The 14,083-nt window shown below is 40.4% G+C and overlaps 2 protein-coding genes across 8 annotated transcripts in view; one reads left to right on the top strand and one right to left on the bottom strand.

Moving 5' to 3' along the window:
• The window catches only part of STRADB (STE20 related adaptor beta), a 43,793-nt gene extending 34,152 nt beyond the window's left edge, over positions 1-9,641 (bottom strand). Inside the window, exons 1-3 of one of the 5 annotated variants that reach the window (XM_045806502.2) lie at positions 9,414-9,639; positions 5,902-5,998; positions 370-450 (exon numbers count right to left, since the gene is read on the bottom strand). In XM_045806502.2, coding sequence (XP_045662458.1) covers positions 370-450; positions 5,902-5,913 — 93 coding nt within the window. In that variant the 5' untranslated portion in view covers positions 5,914-5,998; positions 9,414-9,639. Of the gene's footprint in view, positions 1-369; positions 451-5,901; positions 5,999-9,413 lie in introns of those variants that run through there. The other 4 variants (XM_045806500.2, XM_045806501.2, XM_045806497.2 and 1 more) reach the window with 4 other exon arrangements.
• A 94-nt stretch (positions 9,642-9,735) lies between these two features.
• Positions 9,736-14,083, top strand: part of TRAK2 (trafficking kinesin protein 2) — a 66,826-nt gene continuing 62,478 nt past the window's right edge. For all 3 annotated transcript variants that reach the window (XM_045806491.2, XM_045806492.2, XM_045806493.2), the window contains exon 1: positions 9,736-10,029. The gene's annotated coding sequence lies outside the window, so the exon portion shown is untranslated. The remainder of the gene's footprint in view (positions 10,030-14,083) is intronic.

The following is a 14,083-nucleotide window of genomic DNA, read 5'->3' as shown; positions in this document are numbered from 1 at the left end:
ATTAGAGGCATTCTATAGACACTTCAAGTGCCCAGGAAAGATTGTGGGGTTATAGCTAAAAATCTGAGAATCACCAGTCCTGCTTGATGGCAGAGTCTCCTCATAACCTGAAGGAAAACCTGAGGTAGCTACAGGACAGTCTGAAATCTGAGCAACTGAAGCCTAGGAACAGGTGCTGCTTAGGGGGACCCTGTTTAGGCAGAAGAGGTCAACTGCAGACTTCTGGAGAATAACAGAAGTAGAGGAAGAAGACACAGTAAAAGATACTATAAAGGAAAAGAGATATGGAAGAACCAGGAATTACATTCTGTACCATGATACTACAGAAAGCAAAGGAGGAATATTAATTGTACTTAACCATTTTCTTACCAAGTGTTGATGGATACTGGTTTCAGACTGTTTTTCAGGTCTGAGTGATTCAACTTGTGTTCGTGAAGTGCAGAAACAATCCTGGAAATTCAGAAATGCATTAAATAAGTGAAAAATAAGTCACAAGATAAGTAGGGGTGATATGTGGATACAAAGGTCTGGTGACTGGGGTGAGGAACAGAAAGGACAGCACGCAGGAACCTGGAATTGCCAGGATTCATACCATGGAGGTACTCAGTATGGGAGAGAAGGGAGAAGCAGCTGGGTATGAAGAACACAAATTTCATATCTGGTATAACTGACTTGGCACTATCTCTGATCCTTATCCTATCCTTTGGAAGTCATAATATCAATTCATTTTCACTGCTGGTGTTAATTTTTAACCCTTTCATCATCTTTGAAGTTTTGTTTTGAATATTTAGCTAAAGATTATTCTGCTGTACTCACTATAATCAATTTTATTTTAATCCTCAGATTCTTTGTTTCTTAAATGTAGGAACCATGTTTATCCACATTAAACTACACAATGAGTGCATCTGGAACCAATTTTGTTTCTTAAGGTGATAAACATCTCACTTCAACTGAAAGCAAATTAAAAGTAAGAGACTTGGGGCACCTGGGTGGCTCAGTCTGATTAAGTGTCTGCCTTTGGCTCAGATAATGATCCCAGGGTTCTGGGATCGAGCCCCGTGTCTCCCGCTCAGTGGAGAGTCTGCTTCTCCCTCTGCTCCTGCTTGCTCTTTCTCAAATAAATAAATAAATAAATAAGCATCTTAAAAAAAAAAAAAGTAGGAGACTTGTTCTACTATCACAATTTACATCTTCCTGCACTTTAACCCGTGGTCCTACAATCATATTGCCAATAAGGAAATGTAACACCTCTATGTGATTTATCAGGTGGGGTAAAGCTGACCTTATTCTAGGAAGAAAAGGTGTGTCAAAAGTATAAACAAATTGTATGAAAGAGACTTTTATAATAAATTTTTTGAAACATCTCATGAACATCTATTTGTATATGAACAGTAAAGTACTAATATCAAATAAGTCTTCAAGATAAGCTCTCCCATGTCTACCTAACACTTTGTAGTCACTTAAAAGTAATCACACTTCCTTTCATTTAAAATAATGCCAAAATTTCTCACTAGTCTAACCAGTCATTTTTTTAGCCTAAATTACTGATTATTTTAAGATGAATTCCTGCAGTTTGTATATCTTATCAATCTTACCACAATAATTTGATCTAAATCTCCACTGTCTTATGTAAAACTCACCCCAGAAGAACAGAAGCTTACAATACCATGATAGCTATAGAATCATTTCCTTTGCAAAGTTTCTATTGGTTTGTCTAGAGTGAATAAAATGACCAATAAAAGTTTTTGAAGATGTGTATTACTATTGCTCATAGTGGTTGAAAATAACCACCAGTTAGGTCACTTACATATTGTATTTGATATTTACATACATTTTGTAACATTTACTCTGAGTCTTTCACAATAGTCGTTAATACCATTGTACAGAAAAGAGTTAACATAGCAGGCCTAAAACTGCTATCCTTACAAAAGGCTTGCTTGCAAAGTTGACCTTTGGCTGGTATCTGGGAACTTGGATTTTGGGAGGGTTCCCACCTTTCCCTGGTAAGAACAGATCATGTGCTTAAACTGTGTAAACAATATGGTTTCTGCCGAATTACTGGTTTTTTCCTGGAAGTCTGGAATTTGTTACCTGTTAGCAGAAGGTACCTACATGATCAATCCCCAATAAAAAGCCTGAGAATGAGTTTCTAATGAGCTTCCTTGGTAGACAACATTTTACACATGTTGTCATTACCCTGGGAGATAAGCACATCCTATGTGACTCCACTGGGAGAGGATTCTTGGAAGTTTGAGCCAGGTTTCCTCTGAACTTTACTCCATGTACCCTTTTCCCTTGCTGATTTTGCTTTGTGTTCTCTGGCTATGATAAATCTTAGTTATGACTACATGACTAAGTTTTGCAAGTCCCAGCAACCTGGAGGTAGTCTTGGGGGAACCTCTAATACGGTTATCAAAATATAGTCACACATAAAAAAGTCTTTCTAAAATATGTCCATCACTTTTTTTTGATGGAAGAAAAGTTAACTTAAGACATATTGGGCATATTTTTAGAGACGCCAGGGTGGCGCAGTCATTGAGCGTCTGACTCAGGTTTCAGCTCAGCATCTGTGGGATTGAGCCCTGTGGTCTCAGCATCTGTGGGATTGAGCCCTGTGATGGGTTCCACACTCAGCTCGCAGTCTGCTTAAGACTCTCTCTCCCTCTGCCCTTCCCCGCTGTGCACACACACACACTCTCTCTAAAGTAAATAAATAAATCTTAAAAAGAAGAAGAAGAAGAAGAAGAAGACATATTGGGCATATTTTTTAAGCTTATATTGACCCTAATTTATTGTCAAAATAAGAGTAGTGAACAATGTTTTTGGTTTATAGAAATATAGAAAACATTTCATAAAATAATACAGACCTCCATTTCATTATCTTTATATAAGAATTTTCACAGTTCAAAAAAGTGATCGCTAATGTGAAGACAGCTAAAATCAGCCATTATAGCAAAATGTTTTTGTTGACCTCTCCTAAAAAAATGTTAGCATGTCCATTAGCTGCCCAAGTTATAAAACTCATAAAAAAACATTCATAGCTTACCCTTCAAAACATTTTTTATATCCACACTGAATGAATTAGATGCTGGTGAATAATAGCTCATGAAAAATACACATATTAAGGTCTTTTAGGCAGCACAAATGATTTAAAACCATCCAGAAACCTCCCCAAAATATTTTTAATGTAATTTTTTAATCCACTACCATAATAGCCAAATGAAAAGAAGTTATACCTAAAAGAGAATCTAAAGGAAAATATCTTACTTATGCTGCTCCTTTGAAAACATCATTTCTTAGCTCTCCAACAGAGCATAAAACTTGAATGGGGAGAAATCCTTCATAAGTATAAACCTCAACTTTATCTCAGTTGTACAAATACCTCATTTAGGAAAATATTCAAAGAATACTAAATATTTCATCATTACAGGAAGTATATAATTAAAAGTAAAATTATTAACTGAATAAATTTAAATCACCCATTAAGTTCTATTATTTTTCACAAAACCCATAATTATAGAATAGAATAAATTTTTTTTTTCCAAAATCCAGAAGCCCTGGGAATCCACACAGTCCTCTAAATCTCAGGATCTTTATCTATCAAATGCCCTTTTACATCTCATCCAATTTACAAACTGACATAAAATTGTTAATCTTAAGTAATCCTTTAGAACAGGGGTCCACAAACTATATGGTCAGTCTGACCCACTACCTGTTTTAGTGAATAAGGTTTTACTTGAACACTAACACACTCATTTTCATGCCTTTACATATTGTCTACGACTGCTTTCACATAACAACCGAAGAGTAATTTATTATAGAGACCACATAGCACACAAATACTATCTGACCCTTTACAGAGAGTATTTGTTCATCTCTGCATTAGAAAATGAGGTGGATATTTCATAACAACTTTCCAGATAGATAAGGCTCCCCACCTTTTTTTTTTTTAAGGTTTTATTTTTATGTAATGTCTACACCCAACATGGGGCTTGAACTTACAACCCTGAGATCAAGAGTCACATGCTCTACTGACTGAGACAGTCAGGAGTCCCTAAAGTGCCCCCTATTAAGTAGAAAAGCTTTACTTTAAAAATAAATGCATTCTGTATTTTCCATATACCAAACAAATCATACAATAAATCCAACAAATGCATTCTGTATTTCCTCACTTCATAGTTCTGCCTCTCAGACTTGGCAAATGATGCAGTGGATTGACAGATAGGAGTTTGAGCCCTGGCAATTCTTTGCCATCTTGGGCCACTCAAAATAAGCATTAAGCCACCTGCCCTGCCAATCACTCATAATTTTGAAGACTGAAAGAGATATAATATATGAAAGTATTAATAAACTGCAAATCATCATACAAATGCACCCATCACTTTTTAAAACATCACTACTTTAATAAAGTCAGATACGGTATTATGTTCAAGACATGATGAAAGACCTAAAACTACTTAACCTAAATAATATTTTCTATAGATTGAATATTTTTTTTTAAGATTTTTTTTTTTAATGTGACAGAGAGCCAGCCAGCGAGAGAGGGAACACAGCAGGGGAGTGGGAGAGGAAGAAGCAGGCTCCAAGCAGAGGAGCCTGATGTGGGACTCAATCCCGGAACGCCAGGATCACGCCCTGAGCCGAAGGCAGACGCTTAACAACTGTGCTACCCAGGCGGCCCAGATTGAATATTTTTTACCATATGATGCCTGGTTCTCAATCTAGATCTATACATCATATTATACATTGATCAAATGTTTTTTGTCTTGTTGTTAAAAGGCTTATTTTTAATATTATTTTGCTTGCCTTTAGCAGAGAAAGACAACTATCATATGATTTCTCTCATCTATGGAACATAAGAACTAGAATGATCAGTAGGGGAAGAAAGGGATAAAGAAAGGGGGCGTAATCAGAAGGGGGAATGAAACATGAGAGACTATGGACTATGGGAAACAAACTGAGGGCTACAGAGGGGAGGGGGGTGGGGGAATGGGATAGACCGGTGATGGGTAGTAAGGAGGGCACATATTGCATGGTGCACTGGGTGTTATACACAACTAATGAATCATCGAGCCTTGCATCGAAAACTGGGGATGTACTGTATGGTGACTAACATAATATAATAAAAAATTCATTATTAAAATAAAAAAAATAAAAAATAAAAAAAATTATTTTGCTTGCCTTTGATCTAATGGGAATTTGTAAAAGGGATTTTTTGAAAAATTTAAGGATAAGGCATAGCTAACTAGATGGGAGAGGCATATATCTAAGTACAGTATGTGTATGAAAACAAGTGGGTATGGGACAAAGAAAAATAATAATGAATATATCAGAAAAGTAAAGGAGAAGCTCTTTTTTAAAGCAACAAAAACTCAATGAGAATTTAACTCATTTTTTTAAGACCAGAAGCCATTCAGGTCAAAATTACATCTCAGCATAACAATATCCCATCAGAATATGCCTTCAGTTATGGCTCTGCACTAATATCTAACTACTCTGATGGCACAAAATTAGATCTATGCTTTTTTTAATTCAGATTTCTTTATTTATGCTATTTCATTTTACAGATTTTAATTATTTGAGAGAATGAGAGGGAGAAGCAGACTCCCCACTAAGCAGAGTGCCTAATGTGGGACTTGATCCCAGGACCCTTAGATCATAACCTGACCCGAAGGCAGACACTTAACCACCTGAGCCACCCAAGTACCCCTTATTTGTCTGAGAGAGACTGACAGAGAGAGCACGCGCACGGAGGGGGAGGGGGAGAGAGAATCCCAAGCTGACTCCTTGCTGAGCACGGAGCCTGAGATCATGACCTGAGCCAAAAACCAAGAGTCAGAGACTTAACCAACTGTGCCACCCAGGTGCCCCAAAATTAAATCTATGTTAACACAAACTTACCAAGAGAGACATTGAATCGTTTTAGTTCACAGAAAGTATCAAAAATCCATCTACTCCAAAAAAGATTTTTGCTTTATCTTCAAGATGAAGAAATATCCTATCATAAAAAACAAAAGCAAAATAATTTAGATTTACATAAAAGTTCCTACTTGCTATAAACCCATATGATATTTAGGCAGCTATTCTTTGACACAAGGTCTAGAGGCATTTTTGAAAAGTGTCTTTACTGAGCAATTCCTGTTTACAGAACACTATTTGGGATCTGACATCACAACAGAAAGACAGAGTTAAGTTGAAGGGAGATTCTGAGTATTTCCAAAGACCAATATACCTGCATCTCTCCTTCCCTATCTTTTCTGTTCTTTTTTTTTTTTTTAAGAAGCTTAAGCAAATGTGAAAGCAATACAAAAATCAATGTTGGACCCACTTACAAATATACCCCAATAATTTTCGATGATTTCAGGTATGAGTAAATGTTGAAGGTTCCAAAGCTTCCTGATGGGATTAATTACCTATTAAATCATTTGGGGTCCATGACCGGCAAATTTGGGAAAAAATCTGGATTAGTAACACACTAGAAATAACATTTTCTTATTGCCATGGTTTTTTTTTTTTTAAGATTTTATTTATTTATTTGAGATAGAGCGTGCACAAGTGGGGGGAGGGGCAGAGGGCGAGGGAGAGGCGGACACCCCACTCCACACCCAGCAGGGAGCCAGACTCAGCTCCATCTCAGGACGCAGGGATCATGACCTGAGCCAAAAGCAGATGTTTAACCCACTGAGCTACCCTGGCACCACTCATTGTCATGTGTTTTTAAAAAAGAAATTTCTTTTCAGTTTTCACATAAAAATATTTTCTGTAGGCTGAATATTTTTTACCTTATGATTCTTAGGTCTCAGTTATACTCTTCATAGAATTTGACAAATATGAAAGATATGAAGATTATACAAATAATTCCTTTCCACTTTCACTAGCATAGTATTAATCTCAACAGTTTATGAAGACACTGTAACAGATTCAGAAGTTTAAAATAGCAACTTCCTCAGATTCAAGGAACTACAAAGGCACTACCAAAACTTTCCAGATTTTTTCCTAACGGAAAAGGTGGCAATGTTCTAAATTTTCTAGTGCTGGGTGTTTCGTTATACCCAACCAATATCATCTCTTTCTTCTTAATTGTGGCTTATTATTTCATTTTAATGAAATCTCCAAGTTTAATCAAGGTATCTGCAAATATCTAAGCTAAATGAAAAAGAAAAGGAAGATTTTGTAAAAAATAGATATTATAGCGCAGCATCCAATTTTACTGCTAAGGAAAGACATGAATTTATTCAGGATATTTACTACAAACCAAAAGTAGAGAACAGAAGGAAGAAAAACCTGAAAAGGTGTGATTATTTTGTCACCTGCTATTCATTATCATCAATTTAAGACAGTGGCATTTGCTGTATTACAAAAGGGGGACAGCAATACCTGCCCTGCCCACCTTCCAGGGTGACTGAGATCAAGTGAGATACTTCATCTGAAAGGGCTCATAACTACCAAACACTGTACCAATGCAAGAGCTTGAGTGGAAGCTCTGAAAGGTACAAATATCAGTGGTGGCAGCTCAAAAAGGTAAGGCTCATTTGGAAAGCAAGTTGGCAATGTTTCAATTACCATGAAAATACTCATACCTTTTGATCCAGTAAAATTCTCACTTCCCATAATCAACGCCAAGGAAATGTCCAAATAAATGAAGAAACCATACACACATAGAAAGTCATTACACTGTTAATCTGAAGCAGCCAAGTTATTCATTCCACACGTTTAATGAATGGCTACCATGGTCAGGCACTGGGGACACTCACTGGTGATCAGGGCAGACAAGGCCCTGAATACTTGCAGTTTACATTCCCACAAATAGGAAGATTAGGGATGGTGTGATTAACTCAGTTTTCTGGTTATCAGGATTTTGTTTCTTTTTCCACTTCATATCAGTAAGTTCTTATATAACAAAAAACTTTAAATTCCAATCCATTACCTGTATTTCTGAAAAACTCAGAAGAAACTGACATGATTTTTGAGAATTGCTAGTCCTAAAGCAGTTGTCCCACTGGGGTGATTTAATCCCACAGATTTCTACTTTAGATACGCCAGAAGATTAAGAGATAGTTTTACAAGACATTTTGAGGTCAAGGCAGCAGCTGCACCTGGTGAAGAATGGTGGTGGGGTGGAACGGTTAGATTCACCGTCATAATTTCCTCCTGCATGCCCTTTCACTAGATATGAATATAAATCCTTTTTTTTTAAAGATTTTATTTATTTATTTGACAGGGACAGCCAGCGACAGAGGGAACACAAGCTGGGGGAGTGGGAGAGGAAGAAGCCGGCTTCCAGCAGAGGAGCCTGATGTGGGGCTCGATCCCATAACGCCAGGATCACGCCCTGAGCGAAGGCAGAGGCTTAACGACTGCGCTACCCAGGTGCCCCGAATATAAATTCTTTTTAAAGAAATCATACTTGAGACCTATATTTTAAAATATATTACATCAGTGTGGTCCCTTGCATTTGTATCTAACAAGCTAATTAGGGTAAAGCTTTATAAATAATTTAAATTTGCCATTGTAGAATGGTTCGTCCAAGGTCTTTAATATCAAAGGTTAAAAATTTCTGTGAAAATCATAGGGCGCATTCATTTACAGAACTCGGATTTTGAGTTAATTTAGGCATCCAACAGAGGCTATTGTTACAGGCGATGAAAAAAAAAAATACCACACCGATTTAACTCTGCGGAGCCTTACAATTACCGTAATTTTCAAAGGTATCTTGAGAAGCCATAAAATTTTTAAAATTATAGCGACGCACAACTCCGTAAGATTTTCCAAACTTAGTATCGTGACTCATGCTTTCAAAAAATATTTACTGAGTGCCTACTGTGCGCCAGACGGACTCAGTGCTAGGCAGACGCTGTGTCACAAAATCCTGACCAAGTTTTGAGGAAAAATGTATTTGACACAACAAACCCACGAGGAAAAAACACAACGCTGAATTTAAATATTGAGAACACAACGAAGTTGGGCGTTTAATTTTGCAAGAAGTTCCTTCCTAGTCCGGCTTTGGGGAATCGCGACAGCGAACTCGCCGAAGGTGGTACACAGAACCTCGGCCAGAGTGTGTCTTCTGTTTGGAAACTTCTCCAGGCTCGGGAGCGCTGCCAAAGGTGAGAAGGGGTGGGGGTGCGGAGAGAGCACTTCGGGCAGCTAGCGCCGGGCGCACCTGGCAAGCACCGCCTACTCCGAACACAGGTGCCTCCGCCACTGGGCGGCCCGGGGCTCAGGGGCCGCTCGCCACGCCACGCCACGCCGGACTCCAGCCACCGTCCGCCCGCTGCCCGGGCTTGGGTTCGAGGCGCGGCGGCCAGTTCTAGCCTCGGGCTTGCCGAGCGTGCGCGGACCAAGCCGCGCTCCCTCACGTCCCCGACCCGGCCCTACACCTCCCCCTCCCCGGCCTGGCCTCCCCTCATTACCCTGGCGGCGACCAAGACCAGCGACTCTCCTCAGGCGGCCAACGGTGCGGGACTTGGCGGCCCCGGGAGCCCAGCCCGCCGAGGGGCACCGCGAGCGTACAAGACCCGCTCCCAGCGCGGGCCGCGGGGCGCAGCAAGGCGGCGCGACCCAGACTGGGGCCGCAGGCCTGGAACTCTGCCCCAGCCCCAGGCAGTCAGCCCAGACTGGACTCGCCCCAGGGTCGCGGCCCCGCCTCCCGCCCCGGGGCCTGGCTGCTAGGGGGCGGGGTCTTCTAGCTCAGGGGCGGGACAAACGCGCTACAACTCCGAAGGGTGAGGGGGCGGACGGACAGGAAACCACATTTCCCGGCAGGTCGCGCGCTGGCGCCGTGAAGGCTGCTGGGAGAGTGGGTCTCCTTCGCTCTTCTCCAATGTGTGGGGCTGCTAGGGAGCCGACCTCGCTGCAAAACTGAAGTCGCCGAGTGATGATGTTGTGAAGTCGCTCCCCGTCCCCGCCACGCCCGGGCGGTTACTGGCAGCGGCGGCCGCTTCGGCTGCAGCTCTCAGGCTGCCACTGCTGTAGATCCTATTCCCTGAGGGACCGCGGGCGGAGAACGGAGGACATCGGACCATTCTTGTGAGTAACATTCCCGCGCGTGACTCGAACTTGCCCTTGCCAGCTTCTCCTGAAAGCAGAGGAGCCTCCACGTCCCGAGCTCCTCCCGGTCCTCGGGGGTCACGCGCGGACATCAGAACCGAAAGCTGGGTATCGCAGGCCTGGGTCTTCCCCGGGTCCCCGCCCCGCGGTGGGAAGTGATTTGTTTCCCAAGTGTGGGTGCGAAGTGATGGTCTCTGGGCTCTGGTCTCCGGGTTCATCCCCCTGCACCTCTAAGGATTGGCAGTATCTCATTTTCTGCCGGAGAGCATCCACCCGGAACCCCATCCCTGACGGATGAGCGGCTTTAGTGTCTGGAGTTAAACCTTAAGCCTCGGTCACCATCTGTGATGTGAGCGAAAGGAGAGGATGTTGCAAAGAGCTCTTTCTATGCTGAATTAGGCTTTTCTTGCGATTGATTTTGGGCCAGATACCATATATGCTTTAGAAGAAACGGTTAACTTTAGTTTCAAGCGTAAATAATAGATGTTGGCAGATGTCCTTTTTAGTACCAGCGTAAAGATAATCTCCCAAACCTTTAAGAGTTCTGGGTCATAATAATAATGGTGAAATCAGTTCATTGCCCACGAACCTTATGTTAAAACCTGCAGTTTCTGAGCCAGAAAAAAAAAAGAAAACCGAAAGCAGTAACTTTTCACTGGAAAGTCATCAAGCTAAAATAGACCATGTAAATAAAATGACATGTATCCTTCCAGGTTTTTAAAAAATATATTTCAGGAAAATCTGTCCTGACCTTCATATCTTTGTTGTAGAATTGGAAGTCTGAGTTACAGTGATCTCCAAATAGCATGTTAATAGTGTTGACGTGACACTTCAGAACAAATTGTGAAGGACATTTGGTGGTGGGAAAGGGCAGAGATGAAGACACTTCATCATCTCAGCAGTTTTTCCAGCTTTCTATTTTTAAAATTAATGTTCAACAAGTCTCAGACATTGAGCAATCACATGTATGAAAGACAGTGTTTTGTTATTTTACAGGTTTTTATTCACATGTTGAAGGAGTCATAAGAAAGAACAAACATTTGAGTACATTTGACCCTTGAACAACAGGGGAGTTAGGGGCACCAACCCCCTATACAGTTGAAAATCCATGTATAATTTTCGACACTCTAGAAACTTTACTAATAGACTGACCAGAAGCCTTATTGATAACATAAACAGTTGTTTAACATATTTTGCATAATGTGTATTACATGCTGTATTCTTACAATAAAGTAAAATGGAAAAAAGAAAATGTTAAGAAAATTATAAGGAAAAGAAAATACATTTACTGTACTGTATCAAAAAAAATCTGTATATATGTGGACCCTTACAGTTCAAACCCATGTTCAAATCAGCTGTACTTTCAGTCAGCCAGGCACACCAGACATGAGCTCCATATACGTTCACTCACTTAATCACTGTAATAACCCTGTTGTGCTAATCTGAGGCTCAAAGATTTTGCTTACGTTACAAGTGGAGAGTCAAACCTAGAGCTGCCTTGTGTCAAAGTTACGGGTCAGGTAAGTTGTACCTACATCAGAAATTATTCACCTTAAAGTCTGGATGATTCAAAACTATTTTCCAGCATTATTTCCTAATACTGGTTCCTTATACACCTTGAATATCTAGAAGAAGTTCTGAGCGCCTGCTGTAGTACTTTTGAACAAAGTGTTCTCTCTGCTTGCCATTCCTGTACCCCACAGAGCTGCTCATTACAACCCCAAAAGCCTATTCCGAATCCACCTCAGTTTACTTGTGTAAGGCATGATAGGATTGGATTTTCATCTCGAAGGTCCTTTCTAGTTCAAAGGTTTAGTGATTCTATAATTGAAAATATGAGCCAAGGGGCGCCTGGGTGGCACAGCGGTTAAGCATCTGCCTTCGGCTCAGGGCGTGATCCCGGCGTTGTGGGATCGAGCCCCACATCAGGCTCTTCCACTATGAGCCTGCTTCTTCCTCTCCCACTCCCCCTGCTTGTGTTCCCTCTCTCGCTGGCTGTCTCTATCTCTGTCGAATAAATAAATAAAATCTTAAAAAAAAAAAAAAAAGAAAATATGAGCCAAAGAATATTATTCTCCACTGGAAACTGGAAAACATGATTAACATCAATAGTCACAAAGAGCAGAAAAACTAGTTTCTTAAAAATTTTATATCAATACCCAAAATATGTTAAACACCAATATAAAGAATGAGACAAAAAGTAATATATTATTTCATGATTATTTTGAGCTCTTTATATTTTATCTGTAGCAGTTTTTGAAGCTCTTTAGTTACCATCTTGTTTAGTTGCTAAGAAATCTAAGGCATGAAAGTAATACATTTAAAATGACTTAGTAAATGAAGGGACTAAATTATTCATGGTTTCCAGTCTTAATTGCTCAGACCTGCAGTGTTCATGTAGTAATAGGAAACATTTATGTAATACTATGTGTTAAATACCTGTCTTAACGTTTTACCTATATTATCCTCACAGTAGCACTATGAAGTGTTTTTGTAGATAGGCAACTGAAGCAGAGGGTAAATTAACATTCGCAAGGTCATTCATCTACTAAGTGGTGGAACTGGGTGTCAAATCCAGGCAAGGTCAGAATCTTTAACATTTACTGAGCCCTGGGGTTCCTGGGTGGCTCAGTTGGTTAAGCATCTGCCTTCGGTTCAGATCATGATCCCAGGGTCCTGGGATCAAGCCCCACATCAGGCTCCCTGCCAAGCAGGGAGCCTGCTTCTCCCCCTGCTTGTGCTCTTGCTCTTTCTCTCTCTCTCTCGAATAAAAAATAAAATAAAATCTTTAAAAAAAAAAAAAAACCAAAAACATTTACTGAGCACCTACTGTGAACCAACCCCACAATTGGGTGTTTTCATTATAATTAGATCATTTATCTGTACAACTACCTTAAATAGAATGTAAGTTCAGCATTTAGTGACTGCCCAAAGCTACAAAATAAGTAAATGGTTGAACCAAGATTTGAACCCACTCTTGCCTTTCTTCAAAGCTCTTCTTCTTTCTTCTATTTTCCCTTAATAATCAAATATTTATTAAATACTTGATGGGCCAGACACAGTGCTAAGGATTTAGCCTCTGCTCTTAAGAAACACAGTCTGGGGGCGCCTGGGTGGTGCAGTCATTAAGCATCTGCCTTCGGCTCAGGGCGTGATCCCAGTGTTCTGGGATCGAGCCCCACATCAGGCTCTTCCGCTGGGAGCCTGCTTTTTCCTCTCCCACTCCCTCTGCTTGTGTTCCCTCTCTCGCTGGCTGTCTCTGTCAAATAAATAAATAAAATCTTTAAAAAAAAAACACACAGTCTGAAGAGAGAAAGACACAATTGTTATAGTGTATTAATAGGATAGCAGTATACAGAATGCAGCATACAGAGGTTCTGTAGGAACAGAGAGAAAGGGCAGTGTGAACTCTGCCTGTAGGGTGAGAAGGCTTGGTCCAGTCTTAGAAAAACAAATGGGAATTAGCCTGGGCAAAGAAAAGAAGGGGTTGTTTTGGGCTGAATTGTGCCCCACCAAAAGTTAAAGTCCTAACCCCTATAACTTCAGAGTATGACTGTATTTGGAGATAGGGCCTTTGAGGAGGTGATTGACTTAAATGGGGCATTTAGGGTGGGTCGTAATTCATTGTGACTGGTGTCTTTATAAAAAGAACTTTAGAAACAAAAAGAGACACCAAGGATGTGTGCACAGAGGAAAAAATTATGTGAGAACACATTGAGAAGGTGGACATCTGCAAACCTCAGGAGAAACCAAGCCTGCCAACACTTTGATATTTGACTTCTAGCCTCCAGAACTGTGAGGAAATACATTTCTCTCGTTTAAGCTACTCGGTCTGTGGTATTTTGTTATAGCAATTCTAGCAAACTAATTCAGGGATGTTCTAGCAAATGGAATGACATACAAAAAGCCTTTGAGGTATGCCAGGTGATTAGGTTTCATGGTAAGAAGTGTTGAGAGATGAAGGTGGAGATTAGGCTGGGGCCGTATTAGGACAATTTTGTATGAAACACTAAGGAGCTGAACTTTATCCTAA

The sequence above is a fragment of the Ursus americanus genome, chromosome 1, assembly GCF_024610735.1.
Source record: "Ursus americanus isolate L20-20 chromosome 1, mUrsAme1.1.p, whole genome shotgun sequence".
Classification (NCBI taxonomy): Eukaryota; Metazoa; Chordata; class Mammalia; order Carnivora; family Ursidae; genus Ursus; species Ursus americanus.
This window is presented reverse-complemented; position numbering and strand designations above follow the sequence as displayed.